Source organism: Hordeum vulgare, chromosome 2H (assembly GCF_904849725.1).
Source record: "Hordeum vulgare subsp. vulgare chromosome 2H, MorexV3_pseudomolecules_assembly, whole genome shotgun sequence".
NCBI classification, from domain to species: domain Eukaryota; kingdom Viridiplantae; phylum Streptophyta; class Magnoliopsida; order Poales; family Poaceae; genus Hordeum; species Hordeum vulgare.
This window is the reverse complement of record NC_058519.1, coordinates 568,904,224-568,925,619: the sequence shown is the minus strand read 5'-3', so window position 1 is coordinate 568,925,619 and position 21,396 is coordinate 568,904,224. Positions and strand designations below refer to the sequence as shown.

At 48.2% G+C, this 21,396-nt stretch overlaps 2 protein-coding genes across 3 annotated transcripts; both read right to left on the bottom strand.

Annotated features, from left to right (window-relative positions):
* Positions 1-2,039: 2,039 nt before the first annotated feature.
* Positions 2,040-3,641, bottom strand: LOC123428661. Its single transcript, XM_045112853.1, has one exon. The coding sequence runs from the start codon at positions 3,639-3,641 to the stop codon at positions 2,040-2,042; it is 1,602 nt and encodes a 533-aa protein (XP_044968788.1).
* Positions 3,642-10,580: 6,939 nt separating this feature from the next.
* Positions 10,581-19,822, bottom strand: LOC123427345 (O-glucosyltransferase rumi homolog). Of its 2 annotated transcripts, none has more exons than XM_045111366.1 (6): positions 19,568-19,822; positions 13,099-13,799; positions 12,435-12,627; positions 12,050-12,114; positions 11,740-11,839; positions 10,581-11,282 (listed from the first exon to the last, which is right to left on the bottom strand). In XM_045111366.1, exons 1-6 carry the CDS (start codon positions 19,730-19,732, stop codon positions 10,932-10,934), a joined length of 1,575 nt encoding a protein of 524 aa, XP_044967301.1. In that variant the 5' UTR covers positions 19,733-19,822; the 3' UTR covers positions 10,581-10,931. The 2 variants fall into 2 exon arrangements, with proteins under 2 accessions (XP_044967301.1, XP_044967300.1); XM_045111365.1 differs by having other exon boundaries at positions 11,740-11,950; positions 19,568-19,821.
* Between the last annotated feature and the right edge of the window lie 1,574 nt (positions 19,823-21,396).

Below are 21,396 nucleotides of genomic sequence, written 5' to 3'. Positions count from 1 at the left end.
GTTGTCGAACATTGATGTTCTCTAATCATGGCGTGCGAGCCTGTCGCGTGATGACTCGGTGCCGGCGAAGCAATATGCACGCCACGCCATGCCACGCCGGCATGAGTCCCTTCCCACCTGCACTCTTGCTTGGCATCTCTCTCTCTTGTGAATCAGTCTGTTGGATTCTGGCGAGGGCCAAATTCCCGATTTTTACTGCAAGGACAGAGACAGACAGTGTGAGTGAATCCCCTCCCTCCCCTCCCGTGCTTCGGCTTGGGTCGTTCCCCTCTCTGACGACGCGTGGATTGCTTCTGATGTTTTCCGCTTGTGTTTCCTGCAGCAAACAGTCCTGGACTCCGCACTCCATTGATACGGAGATACCTGATAGCAGCCGCGAGCGAGCATGGGCGGTGTTGGATGGAGGAGGCTTGGTTCCAAGCTGCAGCAGGGATGGGGCTGGGACTGGGAGAGCCGCCTCCGCGCCCGGGGCTTCTCTTCCGCTCCTGCGCTTCCACCCCACATGCAGGTTCGTCCTCTTATGATTTATTATGTTCATCTCGCGTTCTTGCCTGCAGTGTCCACATCTGAATGCTTAACAACTTCCTCTCTGCTTGTGTCACCTGAAACTTGAGTGAGTGCTGCCCTCTCAATTCTTTTGTTGGATATATGGAGTATTTGTACAATGTTGTTTCTTTTTCAGTCTGATTAGTAACTCGAAGTTATTCTTACTGCAGGTATGCAGCTGATGCTTATGCAATATTTTGTGCGGGTAGGGCGAGGGAGGTGGTACCTGATAGATCATAAGTTAGTTGATTACTCGAATTATATTTTCTTTAAGTTGCCCATGGCACATGTAGTATTCTCGACACATCAATTTAACGAATTGCTCTGTGCTTACATTTCACAGTTTCATGGCTTTGTGAGATGCTAATCATCAGCTGAAAATGCTCATGAGATTCTCCGAACTTCTCCCTCTCATGCCATGCTTCGGTTATGTCTTTTTTTGTCTTTAACTTTCCTTTGACAACATGTTTCTCGTTTCGAATTAAGGAGCAAAGCTCCCGATTTCATTCCATTCAACAGATCCCTTGGTAACAAATGGTTCAACGGAAATTAACATACATAAACCAGCGCCCAACGGTTACCCCAGACGATTGAGATTGTTAGTTTGAGTTGTACATCAATGCTACATTTTCGTGCTGAATAATACAACATGGTTATTTGACACACATGACTGAATCCTATTTCTCATTTCCTAGCAGATAGATTAGTTCAGTTCTAGTACATGTTCAGTGAAGTGCAAGGGGAAACATATGTGTTTCAATATAATTCATTCTTAAGGAGTATAACGTAAGTGTGGGGTATAACACATACGCTCCCCATTACGGTTTTCTTTTTGTGAGATCTCCCCCTTGCGGTTTGTTGAGCCTATGTCATTGTTATTTTTGTTTGTAAGTTTATTGCATCTCCTTGTCCGGTTAGATTATGAGATGCATTAAATTCTCAAAGCAAAAAATTAAAAGAAAATTACCTTGTAAAATTAAAAGAAAGATTAAATCAATATATGTATTTCTTCTACATGTAGGCATGCTCTCTCTGCCTCCAGGGATGCTGTCATGCCACGCTGATGGATGTTTTGATGGACACAATCATTTTTTACTATACATTGCCATGGTCGTCTTTCTTACTATAGATTGGAAGCCAACCACGACCGACGACCCATGGTGTGTAGATGATACACCGGCAAGGCGTTTCAAGGGATGAGGAGGAGCTTGCGATTTCCGGTCTGCCTGATCTGCTGACGCATGTGAAGGACTAGGAGTCTTTGTGTTTTCTCTGAAACAAAGCATGGGCGTCCCCCATTGCAACGAACATTTTTTTTGCTACTGGATATAAAAAATAATGCATAATGACACATAAAGCATGTTGTGTTTTTTTTTTGCCGGTGCAACGCACGGGCATTTGTACTAGTTGACTAAAATACTTGAAGCCTACGAATTTCCTAGACAAATGCTCCCTTTCTCGTTATGAATGGACAAAACAAAAAACAAAAAAGATCAGCCAAAAACTATAACCGGAGAAGCGGCCGAGGAAGAAGGAACCCCATTCATGATCTGCTTAAGCGTGTCGTCCTTCTCCTCGTCGGTCCACGGCGAGTGCTGCTGCTGCGTCACCAGCTCCCAGTCCCATTGGCCCTTGTTCCGAACATGCCCCTTCTTGAACACGGCGACATGGCGCAACGCCGTGCTGCATACTGCCATGACAAACCTGAGGAGGTAAACCTGCCTCTCCGTCCCCTCAAAACCAACCATCACAAACTCCTTGAGGCGACGGTGCCCAGGCATGGCGGGCTGCCACGATATCTCATCGCGGCTGCTGGGTTGCTCTTCCCCTTTGCAGGGCGGCGGGGCAATGTGGACATGGAGGGTCTCGAGGGAAGGCGCCGTCTCAAGGAGGAGACGGGGCCACGAGACGTCCCAGCACCGAGGCACGTCGGCGACCAGCAGACGCCGGAGATTAGGCAGCAGGGACGGCGAGGAAACGGATGGCACGATCCATCTGTCAGGTCCAGTGAACCGAACAATCAGGTCCGTTACGTCCGGGATGCGTCCCACAAACGCGCCAAGCTCCAGCTTGGTGCGTGGCGCAGAGCGTCGCCGAGCCGCCTGCTCCGTGACACCCATGCACAGGGCTAGGTTGCATTGCCGGAGGCAGGGAAACGAGGCGGCGTCGGACTCGAAGACCACCCTGGTGCCCAGGGAGGCGAGGCGCTCGAGCCTGGGAAGAGCCCGCAGGCGTATCCACATGAACCCGGCGCAGTCGTCGACGACGAGCTCCCTCAGGTCTGACCCGGGGGCGTCCACGACGATCTGCCCAATGCCCGCGCTGTAGCAGGAGATGAGGTGAAGCACCTGCAGCTGCGGGCACGAGGTGAGGATGCCCGCGTACGCCGACTCCGGCGTCGACATGGGCGTGTCCTGCAGGACGAGCACGGTGAGCGCGGCGTGCCCGTGCAGGGACGGGAGCGCGCAGCCTCGGAGGTTGAGGCTTCGCAGGCGCGACGGCGACGCGTGCGGGGCCTCGCAGATGCCCTGGCTGGGGAAGGCGTGGAACTTTCGGCGCTGCGAGTAGACCGGCCTGGCGACGGCAACAAGGTCTTGGACCTCCCACGCATCGATGGCCCTGGAGATGAGCCGGTTGATGCAGCCGGTGTTGTGGGTGGAGAAGAACTCGAGCGTCAGCCTCCTGAGGCTGATCCTCCGGCCGACACCATCGTCCAAGAGGCTCTCGACGGAGCTGGTCAGGGCGCGCATGGCGCGGCGCTCGTACCTCCGGATGTGAGGCATGGCCTTCTCCACCCTTGGCCTGCCGAATTTGTACTTCGAATGGCTTGCCTCGGAGTCCCGATGATGGAGGACCAATCGGTGGTAGCGCGGCGGGAGTATGTCTCCGACGATGAAGTCGAGGGCGGGGAGCTCGCGGGCGAGGCCGGCCCAGCGCTTGGAGAGCATCCCGGCGCCGAGGACCGTGCGGGTGTCCAGGCGGCCAAGGATGTCGAGGAGGAGATCGTCGGATAGGGCGCTAATCCGGTCATCACCATGGACGGCATGTGGCCGGCGGCGGCGGCGCAGGAATCCATCCCTGCCGCTCCTAGCCATCGGTGAGCTACCTCTACGTGCATCACGAATCGTCGAGCAGGAGGTAGATGCGGTGGCGATTAAATAGAGCCGTCGGTATCGACACCGAAATCTGCCCGGGTTCGGAATGTGAAGTTTGTGTGGATCAACGACCAGGAATCGGAGTAGAAATTGAATCCGAAACAGCCTGCCTGCCTGGCTTTTTTTTGTGTGTGTGGGAATGAAATACTTCTGCATGAACTATGCAAGCAGTCATATTATTACATAAAACATAAAAATAAAGTCTTAAAATCATGAACGATTCATCTATACTACTAATAAAAGATCAAACGAGAACTTCTCTAAGTACACACAGCTATTACACCACAAAAAACAAACACCAATCACCATCACATAATTAGTCAATAAATTACAATCTAACGGCCTTCCTCCATCCATGCACCACGACGGTGTATAGTTACCAAATTCACCAAAGGCTGACCGTGCTCCACCTCCTTATAGCGAGCAAACAAAAATAGATCCAACTGTTGCACCTCCCCGCAAAAAAAACGAGCCAATCAACTACAGAAATTTAGCCACAATTAACGCCTGCCCCTCCCCGTCCGCCTCCGCCTCCCCCTTCCCCTCCCCGTACGCCTCCGCCTCCGCCGCCGTCGCGAACTGTTGTCGCGAGCAGCGTCGCCATCACCAGCGGAGGATGACCGCATCTCTTTTCCCCCGCTCGCCCCCGCACCAGCCTCTCATTCCCCACTAGCACCCGCACTCCCCATCCCACTCGCCCCCTCCGCCGCGCCGTAGCCCAGCCCAGCCTCACGGCGCCCCCGTATCAAGCATTAATTGGGGTTTTTGACGGGCAAAGGCGCGAGCTTTTAGCGCTCCGGCGCCGTCCAGATCCGCCGCGCCATGGTGGAGGCAGAGGCGGCGGACGGCGACAGCTGGCAGGAGATGATGCGGCAGATCCTGCCCCCCGACGCCCCCGTCCCGGAGAACCTCAACTACTCCATCGCGCTCGTATACGACAGCCCGCCGGTGCCCTACGACCTCCCCAGGGTCGACCCGGTGGAGATCCCCGCGGAGATCCCCACGGCGGAGCGTGCGTCGGGACCCCACACCCGAGGGCTCCCTGTGGCGCTGGTGGTCGAGCCGGTCCGCCTCCCCGTGTCCCGGATCGCCTGGTGCGCGGAGCCCGCGGCGGCCGCCAGGCAGGGCGGCGACGGCAGCTCGGGGTCCGTCAACTCGGTGCTGCATGCAGAACGATGAGTTCGACGACGAGGACGACGACTCTCGGTCGCGGTCGCACGGCTCGGCGCAGAGCTCGCCGGGCCCGGGGAGCCGGGACGGGAGGAGGGCCCCCGTGGTGACCTTCGGGTTCACGCCGGACAGTAAGTACGGCGGGAGCGGCGACGACATGCCGGAGCAGTACGTGGCCGTCACCAAGCAGGAGAAGAGGCGTCGCCGGAGGCGGATGGCGTGCAACCGGTGTGGGAAGAGGAAATGGGAGAGCAAGGAGGCCTGCATCGTCTGCGACGCCAGGTACTGCGGCTACTTCGTGCTGAGGATGATGGGGTCGATGCCCGAAGGCCGCAAGTGCGTCACCTGCATCGGGAGCCCCTTGCATTGTGGTTGCTTTGTGCAGATCCCCTTGTAAATGAATTTGACCAAATCATATCGAGCTATGCTTTCAAGGATGTTCACAGTAACACTGTCATTTTTAGAATTCATACATCAACTGTAGGTATCATTTATGCCTTTTGTTGGTTGACGTATCATTTATCTTTTGATAACCAAGCCCTGTTATGCATGATTCATGTTATGTGGGAACTTTATTTTGTTGTTATCATTTGGATAAGAATACTTGCAAATATTTAAGTTGGTAGCTTTTCTTTTTTCCAGGTAAGAACATAAACCGTCCAGTTCACTTATCATTTATTGCTAGATTCGGTGAGTTGGTGGTATTATACACGAAAAACACAATATTTCATATTTAGCTATTGTACTCTGCTCATAGGCGACTGCCAAAGATATCATTTCATTATCAGGATGCAGCATTTGTTCCTAAACCCAAACTGTCCTGGTGTTATCTTTTGACGGATGACTTTAACTCTTCTATGTTTGTTCATTAGTCATTGGGTTTTTTATGGTTCATTTATTGGCTGAAACATCATTTTTTATTGCAGTTGACCAAACCCAACTAGACTGTGCTAAATCATTAGTGAAATCAGCTATCTCGGCGAACCTAGAATCAAAGGTATGCATACTCATGTGATATTTCTGTAATTGTGTCTGACGGTCTACTAATAATTAAACTCACAGACATCAGCAACTGAAGACATGGGGCGCCAAGTATTAGCATTTGTTGAAAGGTACAATGTTTAAACATTTCCGCTAAACCTTAATATTTTTGCTGGTGCCTATGGTTCGATTCCCATCAAGGTCGAGAAAAACGTATGTTTATTCTTTGCTCTAGACATTTTAGAATTTATGGCTGGGGGATGATGATGTCTGCTTTGCCATTTTAGTTGGTTAGTAGAATAATTAATAGCTCAAATTGACAATGACATGTTAATGTATTGCACATATTGTAATCATATTAGATATGAGTACGAGGGAGCCCTCTTAACCATCTTTTCTTATTTGGTACAAATTATATGATTATTAATGCAGAGTTGCAGACCCATGCTACTTGTTTTTTTTAATAATGGTTGCTTAACCAAACTGTAATTTTGTTCCCCAGATGGTGCAAGTACAGAAGGAGCAGAAGATTGTACGCCTGAGTGATGCTTGCTTAACCGTACTTAATTTGTTTTACTGAGATGGATTAAGCCTGGGAGGAGGTACCAGTTGTGTGCAGGATGGATGTGTGCAAGCTAGAAGTTAAAATTTTAATTGTGATATGTTATTAATCATGCGGACGGTTTAACATATATTTTAGTTTATAGAAATAATAATAGCATAACCATCTCTTGTGGCCACACATTGAAGGAACCAACCACAGAGTGTGCAGTATTGGCAGCATGAGGAAGCATGGATGGTGACCTGACGAGGAGAGGAGGAGGTTAATGGGAAGCAGGTAACAACCTACGATCTCTTCCTATTTTTTATCACCTTCTTGTTTAGTACCACAACAGATAACCATCTCTTGACACTTCTTCTCTAAACAGGTAAGCATCATGGGCAGTGGGTATGAGGAGGACGATTTTTTGGGTGCTGATTTCCCCAATGCTGGTTGGTTAGATGATATATCTCTTGATAATGCAGTGTGCTTTCAATTTCGTGAGTTTGACCTCTTTTAGAAAGCTTCTCAATTGCGGGCCTCTCTCTTATGGATGGATGGTCACATGGAAGTAATCAATTGACTAGCTATGAAGATTGCTGGGATTGACAAAAACGCAAAAGTGAACCAGTTGGTGAAACTATTGTAGAACTCCTCGAGGAGGTAACCCTTTACGAGAGGGTGCAAGTGTTACTGTCTGCTGCTATATTTGACAGTAAATAAAAAACAGTCTACAAGTAGTCAAATATTCTTGATTGAAAGTCTGCAAGTAGTCAGGTAGTCTTACAAAAGGCCATTCCAGAAGATCTTTGCTTGTTGTAGCTATACATTTTACCTCTATTTTTTGAGAGTAGCTACCACTGTATTTAATTCTCTTTGTGGCCTTGGCGAGGATTTTTTTGCCCGCTTTTTTTCTTGCACCAAATTAGCTCCTTCGACTTTGATGCGATTAAACCTTGTTATAATAATATGTTAGGAGCAGGCTAGCATTGCTTTTATGTAACTGGGCATGAAACACAAACAACAAAGAGAAAAAGGCACCACCCAACTTTCACTCAGGCGGATCAAGATGTGCAGAAACAAGATAAGTGCGCACAGGCCTGCCATAGGAGGCGCCATCAGGTGGCACCCACACCAGATTGTCCTACCGAAAAGCAGTGTCGTGGCTTTAGAAAAGTGAAAATTAGTTTATTTTGTCGAAGTATGTATATCTTCTAATTTACTAGTAATTTAAACATAACAAAAGCAAGTACTCCCTCTCTTCCTAAATATAAGTCTTTGAAGAGATTCTATTAGAAGACTACATACAGATGTATATAGATATATTTTAAAGTGTAGATTCACTCATTATGTTTCGTATGTAGTCACCTAATAAAATCTCTTATAAGACTTATATTGAGGAACGGAGGGAGTACTTAATAAAAACTGTCACATCCCGCAAGATAAAGAAATCAAGGTACGATATCTGTACACATAATCTATTATTAACTCGGTATTCAAATCAGCTGAAAATAACCCGTGCAACCGTCTTTCATCGATTGTACCCAATACTCATAAGCTTCATGTAGTCCACACGAGTGAGCAACGTCCGCGTGAAGATCCAAACCGAGGCTATAGGTAACTTACAAAAAATGTTGAAGATCTTACCATAAAAAATCATATCATTTATAGTGTTCCATCCTGTGTGTAAAATAATTTTTTTTTATTTCCCTAGATATGTACTCCCTCCGTCTCAAAATTTTTGTCTTAGTTTTGTTTAGATATGAATTTACCTAGTCACATTTTAGTATTTAGATACATTCATTTCTAGACAAACCTAAGACAAGAATTTTGGGACAGAGGAAGTATATACGTGCAATATTCTCCTCAATAAAAAAGGTACATGGAATGTTTATTCAGTTAAATCATTTTATCATATTTTCATTACCATGCATTCATTAAAAGGAAAATAGTTACTCAGTTAATTAAAGAAAACTAAACAAAAAACAGATTGCCGAGGTCACCATGAAGAACAGGCAAAAATCATCACAACTATTGAGTGGCACACACAAAAACCACATGAAACACTTCAAAAAGGGCGTCGGCGAGATAACACGCACACGTCATCGTCATCGCTCCTTTCCTAGAGGCATCATCACCATCCGTACACTCCGAGCAAACGATTTTGACTTCGCCATAGGTGGTCGTCGACTCAACCCACACTGCAGAGGTCGTGAGGGGTTACATGAAGATTCATGACAAAACTCAAACACCCACGACTAGAAGACGCTACTCCGACTGGCAGAGAGCTACGAAGGACGAAACCACGCATGAATGATACCACAAAAGATCGTCGAACGGGGCACCTACAACCATTCATCTTATACCACAGGGCTCCGCCATCACAACTTCCAATTCACATCAACAAATAAAACGAGACCATCCTGCGAATACATCAAAAAAGAACCGGCTACCACAACCATTGTCGCGTCACCCACATCGCTCTCACCATCATCGTTGCCACAGAAGCCATGGCATCACAACCGCCGCCTTCTGTCGGCCTCGCTCGCCGATGCCTAGCTCCCAAGACGAAATCCCCAAGAAGGAATAGGACACCAAGGCACCGCCATCGTCCAATCAAAGATCAAGGTTTCCCCTGAAGAGGCCAAGATGGCCAGATCCGCGCACGAAGGGTAGGACCAACGATGGCCATAACCGCCGCATCGCTGGTCACGACACGAGACCGAGACAGGATGTTTACCAAGTTCCCACACCACCTCAGTCACAAACTATCCCGCATCGACGTCGGCAAGCCCACCAAACACCACCACCATCGAAGTTTCCCATCGACACAGAAGCACCAAGCTGCGCCGCAACAAACTGCACCTCGCGAAGACCACGACTGCCGAAGACTGGATCTGCATCATTCACCGCCAGGGGCACACTTCCTCGCCGCCTTGGGCCTCCACCCCGCGGACCCTAGGTCCTCGCGATGCCAGACCGCACGCACACACACCTGCCGCGCCATCGCGGTCCAAGCCGCCGCTTGAGTGTCGTACAGGCTACCCAAGCCCCTCCACCATGGGCTTCGTCGAGGCAGCAACGCCGCCTGATCAACATCACCACGCCTCCAACAAGCCAGAGCAGGCAGCCACCAGGGCGTGGATTCTCGCTGTCCATTCCTTCACACCTCGTTTGGATGTTCATGTTCAGGGCCATATATTGATATTGGCATTGGATTCCCCGATTTCCGTTGTTCAGATGGACAGGGAATCGGTCCACCGAATTGGACCGAACTGTGGCAGCCGAATTCGGGAAGCCCGCGTCTCTGTTTTTGAATTCGGAGGGGGCGAGCTAGATTTTCGCTGGTATTCGGGACTGAGCACGTAACTTACCACTTCGACCGCGTTCCAACGAAAGGAAGGGGAGCACCGAGCGGGAGAGGAGGCGAAACATAGGCGCTGGAGAGGAGGCGAACAAAGGTGCAGGTCAGACCTCTCCCCGTCCTCCTTCTTCCCTTCTCCTTCCGGCGGATCCACTCCGCACCCTCACTTCCCCGCGTGGTCGCGTCATCCACCCCGCGACCTCACTTCCCCGTGCGGTTGCCGCCCATGGTCGTCGTCTGACCGCTCCCCCCTCTCTTGCCGGATTGGACTGCAGCCTCCCCCCCTCCCCCCCCCCCCCCCCCCGACGTGGCCACTTCTTCCTCAAGCACCATGACCACTTCTTCCTCATATGACAACTGACCAATTCCAATGTAGAGAATGACCATCCAAACAAGCTTCAGAATTGAGCCACTCCTGAGAATTCCAAGTGCCAATTCTGTGCACATCCAAACAACGGAATTGGGTTCAATGTCAATATCAAAGTCAAGGAGATTTGATATTGGGTCCAATTCAATTCCACGGCCCTGAATATGAACATCCAAATAAAGCATCAGCGTACCCCCAACGCGAAACTAGCACCCCACCCTCCAGATCCGCGTCAGCCAGCCATCACACGCGCCCACGCCACCCCTGCCGCACTGCTCGTGGTTGTCGCGAACCGGGCAGCTACCCTGAGTGCCGTGCCCCTCGTGGCGCCCGTTATGGTTTCAGAAGTCAGCGAAAAAGTTTACATTCTGCTGTGATGGCAGTGTAAAAAAAATCCTGCAAAACAGGACACAGACATTTCTGCGACAGCTTAAACATAAATTGAGCACAACACAATTTAATAACCGTAAACTGGACCTTTCGTGAAAAATATTAGCAATTCATATCGTATTTTATAATGTATAAACTTTATCTTCAACCTTGAATTGAAGACCAAGTCTGAAACTAAGGCAAAACTTCCAATGCTGGAATTTCAAGCCCCGAGCTTTCATAACCGGTGATCTAAAAAAGACGTCCATATCCGGTGAACCCCGGTCCTTTTTCCGCTGAAAACCATGCTTGGCGCCAAAAAACGTGTGGAGCAGCGTGAGCGCACCGTGCTTCATCGGCCTCTTCTCTATGCGCCCTGAATGGCAGAGTACTTGTTTTGGCCTGCGCCACGTTAGCAAACCCAATTCCCAAAGTATGTCATCTAGTTGTCGAAGCTCTCCGCTCCCACATTTCAACCTGCCTAATTGAATTTTCTTTCCTCTGTTTTAGCAGTGTGAGCTCCCGAGGGCTGAAAGGTGGGAGGAGATCACATGGACCTGAATCATGGGAAGACTTCATCATGGATTCCATAAGAAACTTCTTCTCAGTGCCTTCAGCTTGGCAGACCAAAGATTCAGGACAGACCTCAACAGCTTCAGGTGGCTTAGTTGGCTTGAACTTTAGAAGCTTGGCATACTCGGTTAAAAGGTGAAGCATATAGTCATACACATGATCCATATTAACCTCTTGCTGAACGAAATCGCTTGCTTCCTTTCCTATGCGCTGTGCCTATGGAGTAGATTTGTCAGGAAGAATGTAATAGACTAATAAATAGCATGGTTAAAATTCTCAATATTCAGGCTGAATAAATGTCAGCTCTTAAGGAAATCAAATACTATATGGCAAACTCTAAATGGTTATTAGTAAAGAAAAGTGAATGTATCCTTAAACGCTAGACATGCATTCAGCTCGGTCAAATTCAATTGAGGAACACAACATAAGTTTGGATGAAAATTTCAAGTTAGGCTTAACTGAAGTACTAAAACATCACTGCATCAGAAAGTCAATGTTTGCTTTCATTTCATGTTTTGGTTATGGTTCACAGTTTACATCACATCTAATCTTGATGCTATGTACTTTCAACAGAAGTAAGAAGATAATCCATGACACTCATTTCCATCAATAATGTTTAGCACTGAAAAACGTAACCACATGCATATTTAAAATGCTGATAGACGGAAAGTACCAAATGCTTGTGAGAGTTGCCCCAGTCAACAGCATATTGTATTGAGGCGCATTTCTTGTCATCCCGAACTGGCCAATAATGCTGAAGCGGCATAAGAGACCTTGAAAAGAAATCATAGTATTTTGGTGTGACCAACAATGTCATTGAATCACATGCTAGAATATATTTCTGACTGATAGACCATGCTGATCCTTCTATATAGATCTTGTACCTGTTGAATGTTCACAGTGTTACGAACTCAGCCACACAAAAACAACCTGTAAATCATTGTTTTCTATCACCAAAAAACTAACACAAACATAAAGTAAACCTGTGAGTGCACTGACTGCCCAAATCCGAGGTCTTATACCCTTCCTTGCTCTCTTTGAACCAGTCCTACAACCCAAACAACAAAGTAAAACCATAAGAGATGTTAACGTTCGCCACCAAAAGCAAAAATATTTGCACAAGTAAGCACCCGCATGGCTGTGTGCACGATGCATTGACATTTGAGAACGAAATAAATAAAGTTTTCCTTTTCCAAAAAAGAAAAACAACCAGCAGAATTTGATGGTTTCGAACATGCCAAGTTAAACCATGTGTTTTAAATATGCCAAATTAAACTATGTAGATCCACATGAAAAGGGGGAAAGGAGCTGATGTACTTTCTTCAAGGTTCGTTAACTACATGAGTGACACCATTAACATGCAGTTACCTGAGTGTAAATCCTTGCATTCCAATCTTGCATACTGGAGACATTACACTTAACCAATTCCTGTCGTGATGTGGCAACTGCTGCATTCCCTTTCCAGTAAGCATAAGGTTTTCTACTGAACCATCTTATCTTACTATTGCCATCCTTCAAATCTTTATGCAGGGCATCCCATGGTTTTATGTTGATCTCCGGCCTGTCAACCATGAAGAGGTATTATAGTGAGAGTTTATGTGCACAACTGAGTATGCAGGGCCCACTTTTATGTCTTGGAAATTCTTAGACATATGAACTATTAGCAATACTCAGAAAGTGCTTGCTTATACGTAGTAGTTTACCAGCGTGTGGATAAATGAGTGGATAATGCTTATCACAGCAGTAATAATCCATGTGGATGTGGTACAAAATTATGACTAGTAGTCCAGCATATTATCGGTAAACACATAATCAACTTCACTGTCATCAAGGTTCTGCACTTCTGATACTAAGTTCTTCATTACCGTCGTTCATTTCAGATTAAATGTAATCACACAGATGGACAACCAATTTATATGTTATCTTCTCAATTATCAGTGATGAAGCATACCAAATTTAGGCATTAACCGAAGAAGTATTCTATATATACAGTTATAAAGTGCGTATGAAGAAGGCGAGCAAGCGTAATCACCAGCCCCAGAACGACCAATCCGGGAAGACGATGTCCAGCGTCCTGTCATCCCCGCAGTACCGGAACAGAGGCGGCATGAAGGGGGCGTGCTTCCCGCGGTAGAGGTGCGTGCGGACGACGGGCCAGTCGACGCAGTCGAACATGAGGTCGAGGTCGGGGACGCGGCCGGGGTAGCGGCGGAGCAGCTGGAGGATCCCCCAGATGGTGAAGAGGTCGCGCGTCTGGAACGCCGGGCGGTAGCGCTGGACGAAGGCGCGGCCCCGCAGCACGACGAGGCGGAAGCTGGCGGTGGCGCGGGCGCGCGCGAGCATGGCGCGGGTGACGCCCCCCGCCGCGCGCCATGGGCGGAGGTCCTCGTGGATGAAGCGGAAGTAGGATGGGCACGAGGAGTTGGAGGATGAGCGGTCCGCGGTGGCGGTGGTCGTGGCCGGTGGGGGGTCCTGGGAGGAGCGGCAGGAGGACCGGGAGGAGAGCGCGAGGGACAGGGTTTGGGAAGATTTGCTCGCTCTGGCGGCGTGGGAGGTGTTGCCACGGAGGGAAGGGATGGGGCAAGAGATGGAGTAGGCGGCGGGTGGTTGTCGTGGTGGTCTGGAGGGGAAACGCGGTGATGGGTTGGGGTGCTGTGTTTTGGGGTGGAGAGCGGCGGCGGCGGCGGCGGCGGCGGCGGGAATGGCCGCGGTGGTGGGGAAGCTTGCCTGCAACTGCAAAGACGAAACAGGCGATGCGGATATTCAATTCGGCTGGTGCACATGCTCTGCGTGTCAAAAATGGATTTTACAAATGTAAAAAATAAAATAAAATAAATAGATGTGTTTCGTTGGCACAAGTTTACAGGTGAAAAACTTAAGCATTTTGAGTTGTGCCAAAAATAATCAAATGCCAAATATTACCTTCAATTGTTACACTTAATTTTGTTTTTTCACCAACGAAACACCCTATATCATATGGCATGAAAATTGACAAACACACTTGCCACACTAATACGAACACCTACAATTTTTTCTATAATTTTTAAATTTTATTTATTATTTATTTTGATTTTATTGTTCATTAGGTAGCAAATGCTCTCTAGAGCCAAAATTTCAGGTCCGGTCCATTGCCTCATTGCAAAAACAGATGAGGCTTCTGGATGCGGAGTATATACTCTCGAGTCCAAATGCTCCCAGGTGAACAGTGAAATCGAAAAAAAAAATCAAAAATTCTAAAAAGTTATTTGTGCAAACATCAAATAAATAAATTATGTGCTTGTAGAAAATACTCCCTCTGTTTCTAAATATAAGTCTTTTAAGCAATTTTACTAGAAATCTACATCGGAGCAAAATGATTGAATCTATACTCTAAATATGTTTATATACATCCGTATATAGTCCAATACCGAAACTTGTAGAAAAACTTATATTTAGGAACGGAGGGGGTATATCTTAAAAGGGGACTGCTACGCGTCCATCGGTGGATGTATGTTATACATCCGCCACCTCGATGGTTGTTGGATCTACGCGTGGGCAGCGTCCGATCGATGTCCTGTCACGTCCTGCTTGTCCCTTCCTCACTCATTAATTCCCGCAACAACGACTCTGTTGCAGAAACATTTATAACAGAGATTGTGTTGCAGATTCCCGCAACAACGGCTTTATTGCAGAAATTTTTATAACAAAGATTGTGTTGCAGATTCCCGCAACAACGGCTTTGTTGCAGAAACAGTTATAACAGAGATTGTGTTGCAGTTTTTTTTTCCAAAAACTATGGTGATTATTGCAATAAGAGCTTTATTTTAGAAACACGTCGGTAATTAACTAATTATTGCAACAAGAGATTTGTTTCAGAAACATTGGTGAAGTTGTAAAACATCTCTGCGTATAATCCCTCTTTGCAGCAAGAGCGGAGTGTGTCAGATCTCACCCGCAGCTTCGTCGGCGTGCATCATGGCGCGCCCAGAAAAAGATGTTAGGTCAATCTCTTCTCTCTATTCAAGCCCTCTTGAGTTCCATGGGCTACAACGTATGATGAGTATGAGCATTGGTGGATGGTGGTTGTGATGGGCGTGAACAAAGGAAGTACATCAATGGCTGGGGCAAGGACTGGGAGGGAGAAAGACGATGGGAGAAGGAAAGCACGAGTGGGGATAAGAAAAAGAAGGAAGCGGTACGGAGGGTCCGTACAGGACATGCGGCCCACGCTAGAGATGACGGATGCCTAGAATTAAATCAGACGGTAGAAGGGGATCTTTTCCCATCTTAAAATGATATTTCTCAAAGTCATGGTAAAAATAATGATGCTCCAAAGATGGTACATTCGAAAGCGGTATCGGAGTGCTGATTTCGTTAATTTTTGCTTGAATTTACTATTCATCAGCTCAAATGAGATGGGGAGTAGAATGGGACTTTCGCCTTTTAATTCTTTTTCTTAAAAAATAGGTTGGGAACCCTGACCCCAATGTACTCCTTTCCCTTCGTTTCTAAATATAATTCTTTAAAAAAATTCTCTACGAAATACATACGAAGCAATATGAGTGAATTTACATTCTAAAACATATTTATATACATTTCTATGTAGTTTGTAATGCAATCCTTAAAGGACTTATATTTAAGAACAGATGGAGTGGTAAGTCTTTGATAAATTTGATCACCTTTTTCAGTATTTTGAAATAAAATGAAAATGATTTTAGAAAGTGAGAAATTCTAATTAGGCGTTAATAGCCACTCAGTCAAGAGTTCTGCATCACTTCCATACTTGCGCGATTGGATAGTCCTTACCAACGACTTTCTTGGTTGCATGAAAAATAGAAAAACCGTGTCGAAAAATAAAGCAGCTTGGAAACTTTGACAGTCATTGCTCTATCATGAGCAAAACATGAAGGGTACAAATGGAAACATGGCCCACCATTTTCAGTACTACTTGTCAAACCTTTCTTGTGTTTTCCGGTGAGCGCCGACATACATAACTATCTAAAAATACATTTTTATGTCTATATGCAATAGTGTATAATACTGGAAAAAGGCTTTTGCTCCATTTTATAAATAAAGCAACGCTCCACATACAAAAAACATACAACCCAACACCACACAAACCCAGGACAAATACAAGGGGCTCACGAGTGTCAATCAGCAACATTAAAACTCGACGATCCAGAAAACTCCAAAGCGGTACTTTCAAGAAATAAACGACACCGAAGAGTCGCCCGATCCACTGAATCGAGGCTTTCATCTGGAGTACGGTGAAGGACACACGGCTACTGCGATGGAGCCTTCAAGAAGGGAACGACGCATGAACGCCGTCGCAATCGGTATGGGCCGAACCATACGAGGTTTTCACCTCGGCCACCACCCTCCGCCTCCGCCCCATGGTACGACACAGCAGGAGATCGCCGGCCGCACCACCACCATAGATCGTCGAAGGCCCGCCCCCATACCGCCCATGCGGCCATGGCAACGAGCATGTCAGCACCCAAGCCGCAAGCTCCGCCCACGAGCCAGCAGCACCCACCACCAAGGCCGCCGCCCCGCTTCCAGATACTCCGGAGACTATCAAAGGTGCCGACTTGAGCCGGCCGAAAGGACCCAAGCATCAACAGAAACCGCCGGTGGTCGTCCCACCCCGCAGCATCGGTTTGTAGCCAGGAGGCCAAGCCTGGAAGAGGGGAGAAGGGAGCCGAGCTCATCCGGACCGGCGCCCCCGCGCCAGTGATGAGCAGTCGGTTTGCCCGTCCCTCCAACAGCCTCCCCTGCGTCGCCCCTGACGCCCTACCAAGGCCTCCGGCCAGATCCATGCGAGAAGGGGCAGCCACCCGTCGTCCGTCGACGAGGACTGTCGGATCAACCGCACCCCGCCGCCAAAGAGGGGCTCCAGAGGAGCCAGCACCTTGACCCGTACCACCGTCGTGACGCGCAGGCGTCCCGACGCCACACACCATCTCCTGAGCCGCCCATCGGTCGCCAGACCCGCTTCAAACTAAGCCGACGCCGCCCGCGGGGCAAATCCAGCCGAAGTCGCCGCCGCCACCTGGCCAGGCATCCGCCCCGAACCACCCTCGTCCGGCCCTTCACTCTCGGCTTGTCGCTCCGCAACGCCGCCACTGAGCACGGCCGAGCGTCGTCGTTAGGGAGCGCCCGCCCGCGCGAAGCTCCATTGAGCAAGCAGAGAAAGCCCCCCCCCCCCCCCCCCGGCCACCATCACCTATCGGGCTTTGCCCGGCGACGGCGAGGGAAGGGAGGAAAGGCGGCGGCGAGGGTAGCTTCCGTTGGAACAAAATGGGTTGGAAGCACTCCACTTGATGCACCTAGCCGCCGCCACGTGTTGCCCGATGGGCTCACCACGTGAAAGCATGTGTTTTCTTCAACACGCATTTTCGGTATTTTGGATTATGCTTGGTTTCTCCTGCGTTTTTCTTAAATAAAAATGAACCATATTTTTTTCTTGTGTGATTATGCTTTAAAAAAAATACACAACTGTGCTTCTACAATTATGAAAAGAGCAATGCTACACTTACGTGAATTTCCTACGAAAGGTTACGTACATGCTGGTGTGGCTTGTTTAATTGGCTGGCACGCCCCTCCGCCATGAAAATCAGGGGGGAGTGGTTAGGATTAAGGAAGGAAATATCACTTTTACGTAAGATTAAGTAACAATTTACGTAGGTGTAGCATTTTTGTTATGAAAAAGAGAAAAGCACATGTGTGATTCCTGAAGAAAAAAACGTAGCATGTGCTTTTACGGGAAGCACATTTGCTTCCATGAGAAGAGAAAATAACACTTGTGCTTTTCAGAAAAGGTGAAAAAGCACAACTGTTTGTTCGGTGTTCTTTATTTTATTTCTTCATTTTTTCAGGTCTTTTGTGAAAACAAAAACCTATTAACAAGGGACATAATAAGATCTCGACGCAAAAATTCCACGATAAAAATGGTTTGTGATTTGGAATTTTGAACGCACTGTACAAGTGATAAAATATTTTAGAAATAAATTTAAAGAAATAAAAAAAACATTCAGGCAATAAGTGAAATTCAACGATAAAAATGGTTTGTGATTTGGAATTTTGAACGCACTGTGCAAGTGATAAAATATTTTAGAAATAAATTTAAAGAAATAAAAAAAACATTCAGGCAACAAGTGACACATATGTAATGCGTCACTTGTCACCACCAGAGAAGATGAGAGTCCTTTGCAAGGGTATCTCTTAATTAGTGATTTTGATTTTTTGCTCTTTCGTCCATAATGAAACGACTTTCGTCAGCATCAGAAACGATTTTTTGTTCTTTGGTCCATAATGGGCAGCAACAGGGGGAGGGCGGCGGCAGCCATGGCCAATTCCGTGGACATTCCCCCTTTTTTTTCTAGACGAAAGCGAATCTCACAAGTCAGAGAGCAATCGCCGTCATCCTCTTTATTCCAGCATCAAATGAAAACCTTGGCTAAAGAAAGCTCACTGACCAACCGGAGAGGCATATGCGGCCGCCGTCCTCCAAGTTCCAACCACCCGCGCGCACTCTCGTACGTGAGCCCTCCTCCTTTCTTCTCGTCCTTTCATCCGTTCTCTCCACCCCTTTCTCCGTGAACGCTCGCGATCTTGTCAAATCACCGCTTTCTCCTTCCTTAGCCCGTTCGTTTTCAGCTTTTCTCCCGAAAAAAGTGGGCGGCAGCGGCACGCCGGCACGGCCGGCAGGGAGGAAGACGACCCGCCGGGTTACACTGACCGACGGGGCTGATGCTAGCCCCTCTAGTGTGGTACTGTACGTAGTGTGTCCATGGGCACCGTGACGTGAAGGGCACAGCGCAAAGCAGACACGGGAAAGGAGAAGACTAATACGGCATATACCTACCGGCTTTCAACGCCGTGGTCCATGCCGACGGCTAACGGACTGGGATGGACTGAAGCACCGTGTCTACACTCACAGGAACGTTAAGAGCAAGTACAATAGTATAACCAGCTGCTGGCTATAAGCCATTGTGATGTCATCTATAGCTCACCTTATAGCCAACATGTACAATAGTTCATTGCAAAAGTGTGCTACTTGTTTATTATATGGTCCACATTTCATACTCACAAAATGCCTAGTAGCACGTGCTAGAGCTGGCTCTTAGCTAAGAGCCCGCTTACCTTCTCTCTCCTTCTTTAATTAAATAAAAATATATTAGTTTATTTCTTATAGCCAGCTGACTCAGAATCCACAAACCTCGAGTGGCATTCATGGCTGAGCGGCTATCGCCGCCGTAGTCCTTACTCCTAGTAGGAGTAGACGACGGTCGGCGTCGTCCCTCAAGTCAACTAAAGTGTTCGTGCTACATTAAAAGGCCAATCATGCAGCAATAAGAAGTTAGTTTACGCTCTCTTTTGTAGGGCCAAGAACTCGATCCTTTGAGAAGGGAAATTCTAGTCGTTTGCATCAAGAAGCTGGGCTGCTGCTGCCGATCACGCATGGCAACCCGAGAAACAAATTCGACCAACGATTCAAAAAGCTTCAAGTAGCAACTCACAGTGGTGGTGGTGGTGATCCAGCGAGTAGATGTGGCGACTGCTCCGACGACGACGACGACGACCGAGAAGAAGAGGAAGGTCGCGCTCGTCCTCGACAACGCCGCGACGAGCTTGCTGGATCGCTGTCCCTCCACGGCCCCAGCTGCTGTCACCGCCATCGCCATGGCAGCCGGCCTTCTTCGCCAATCGCCGGTGTTCAGTGCTATTCGAAAGAGCAGACGAGTGAGCGGGTGCTCTGTTTCCTTTGACAGTAAGCACGAGCACAGGCCACAGTACACGGCCCAGAGGCAGACAACGACCCCAAATTTATGACGCCTGGACAGGCTAGAGCAGCAGGCGCTACGTTGAACGAACGTCAACGACTTTCCACAACCCATTTGGCCTAAGAGGGTGTTTGTTTCCAGGGACTTATTGGTTTTGGGACTTGAAAAAGTTCTTATAAGTCCCACCTAAACCAAACACTAGGGACTTATTGGGACTCATTATGGTTAATTGGGACTTATGAAATAAGACTCTCTAATAGGAGCTTATTGGGACTTATTCTGGTCCCATTACGCTCGCACCGCCCTGCCCCGATCGCTCAGGACTCCAGGACGCTCGCACCGCCCGCCGCCGGCTTCCCCAATCGCCGCCGGCCGCCCGGCCGCCGGCCCGCCCAGTCGCCGCCCCGCCGCCCGCCCGCCCCGCCGCCCGCCCGCCCAGTCGCCGCCCGCCCCGTCGCCGCCCGCCCGCCGCCTCGTCTCCCTCGTTTGCCGCCTCGTCGCCGCTGCAGTTCATCTTTTCTGCAGGTTCGCCTCCCTTGGTCCTGCTAGTTCCCTGTAAACATGGACTTATAAGTCCCTGTAAACAAACAGGTAGGGACTCGGGACTTATAAGTCTATGTAAACAAACAGGTAGGGACTTATGACTTATAAGTTGGGACTTAAAAAAGTCCTAGGACTTATAAAACAAACAGGGCCTAAATGTAAAGAGAGGAGAGAGAGCTGATGCAAAGAGCTCTTGAAAATTATGAAAGTAATTATAATGGTAAATGTAAAACATGTAATCACACAAGAATCCGCAAGACTTCGCAAGTTTGGTAGCCTACATTAGGCCCAGACCCACCTGGACAGTTTTTGACATGTTCGTTTGCTCGGTTGAATTAAAATCCGCATGGAACTTAAAGCATTTTCGGGCATGCATGTAGAGGAACGACCAGATCGGTTATTTTGAAAGTCAATTCCGAGCGATGCAACCCGAGGCACGTGGCCGGTTGCATCATTGTTTTCCGAAGTCGCGCCGTTTCCTGAAGCCGCTTCATAAATTACCCTCACCTTCCTTCCCGCATAGCTCTCGTTCCTCTCTTCCCCACTCACTGGCAGCGGTGAGCACTGGGACGACTGATTGCAAGACGATCGTAAGCGGTGGCGAGCACCGGATTTACCAGTGCGGCGGTGTCGGTAAGCTCTTACCCTATCTCTTGATTTACCGCTTTCGAATCACAATATTTGATTTGCGGACAAGATTGAAGCGTCTGGGGATTAGACACATCGAGTGTGGGGGATTGGTTTAGGGGAAACACTACCAATGAACCCTCGAATCCATCGATTCCGATCAGGTAGATTCTAGGGTTCTTATGGTCCTATTTTATTACATCGGTGATGGGGACTCGGGTAAAACTAGTATACAAGCACCTAAGCCTAGTCGCGGAGACCTTGGAGGCGCTTCGAGCGGTAGGAGGCCGTAGCCATCTTGTTTTTCTTCCTCCACCGCGTCTATCGCACAAGCCACAATCTTGTCCTCATCGTCTTCGTCAAGAATGATGGGTCTTCTATGGTCGCCTGTCGCC

Bases quoted from the DNA above. Each gene is read 5' to 3' on its own strand.
- LOC123428661 (XM_045112853.1), bottom strand. From the start codon at position 3,641: ATGGCTAGGAGCGGCAGGGATGGATTCCTGCGCCGCCGCCGCCGGCCA.
- LOC123427345 (XM_045111365.1), bottom strand. From the start codon at position 19,732: ATGGCGATGGCGGTGACAGCAGCTGGGGCCGTGGAGGGACAGCGATCC. The intron at 13,800-19,567 runs GTGAGTTGCTAC...TCGTCTTTGCAG, and splicing joins GGATCACCACCACCACCACT to TTGCAGGCAAGCTTCCCCAC. The intron at 11,283-11,739 runs GTACTTTCCGTC...TCTACTCCATAG, and splicing joins GCAACTCTCACAAGCATTTG to GCACAGCGCATAGGAAAGGA.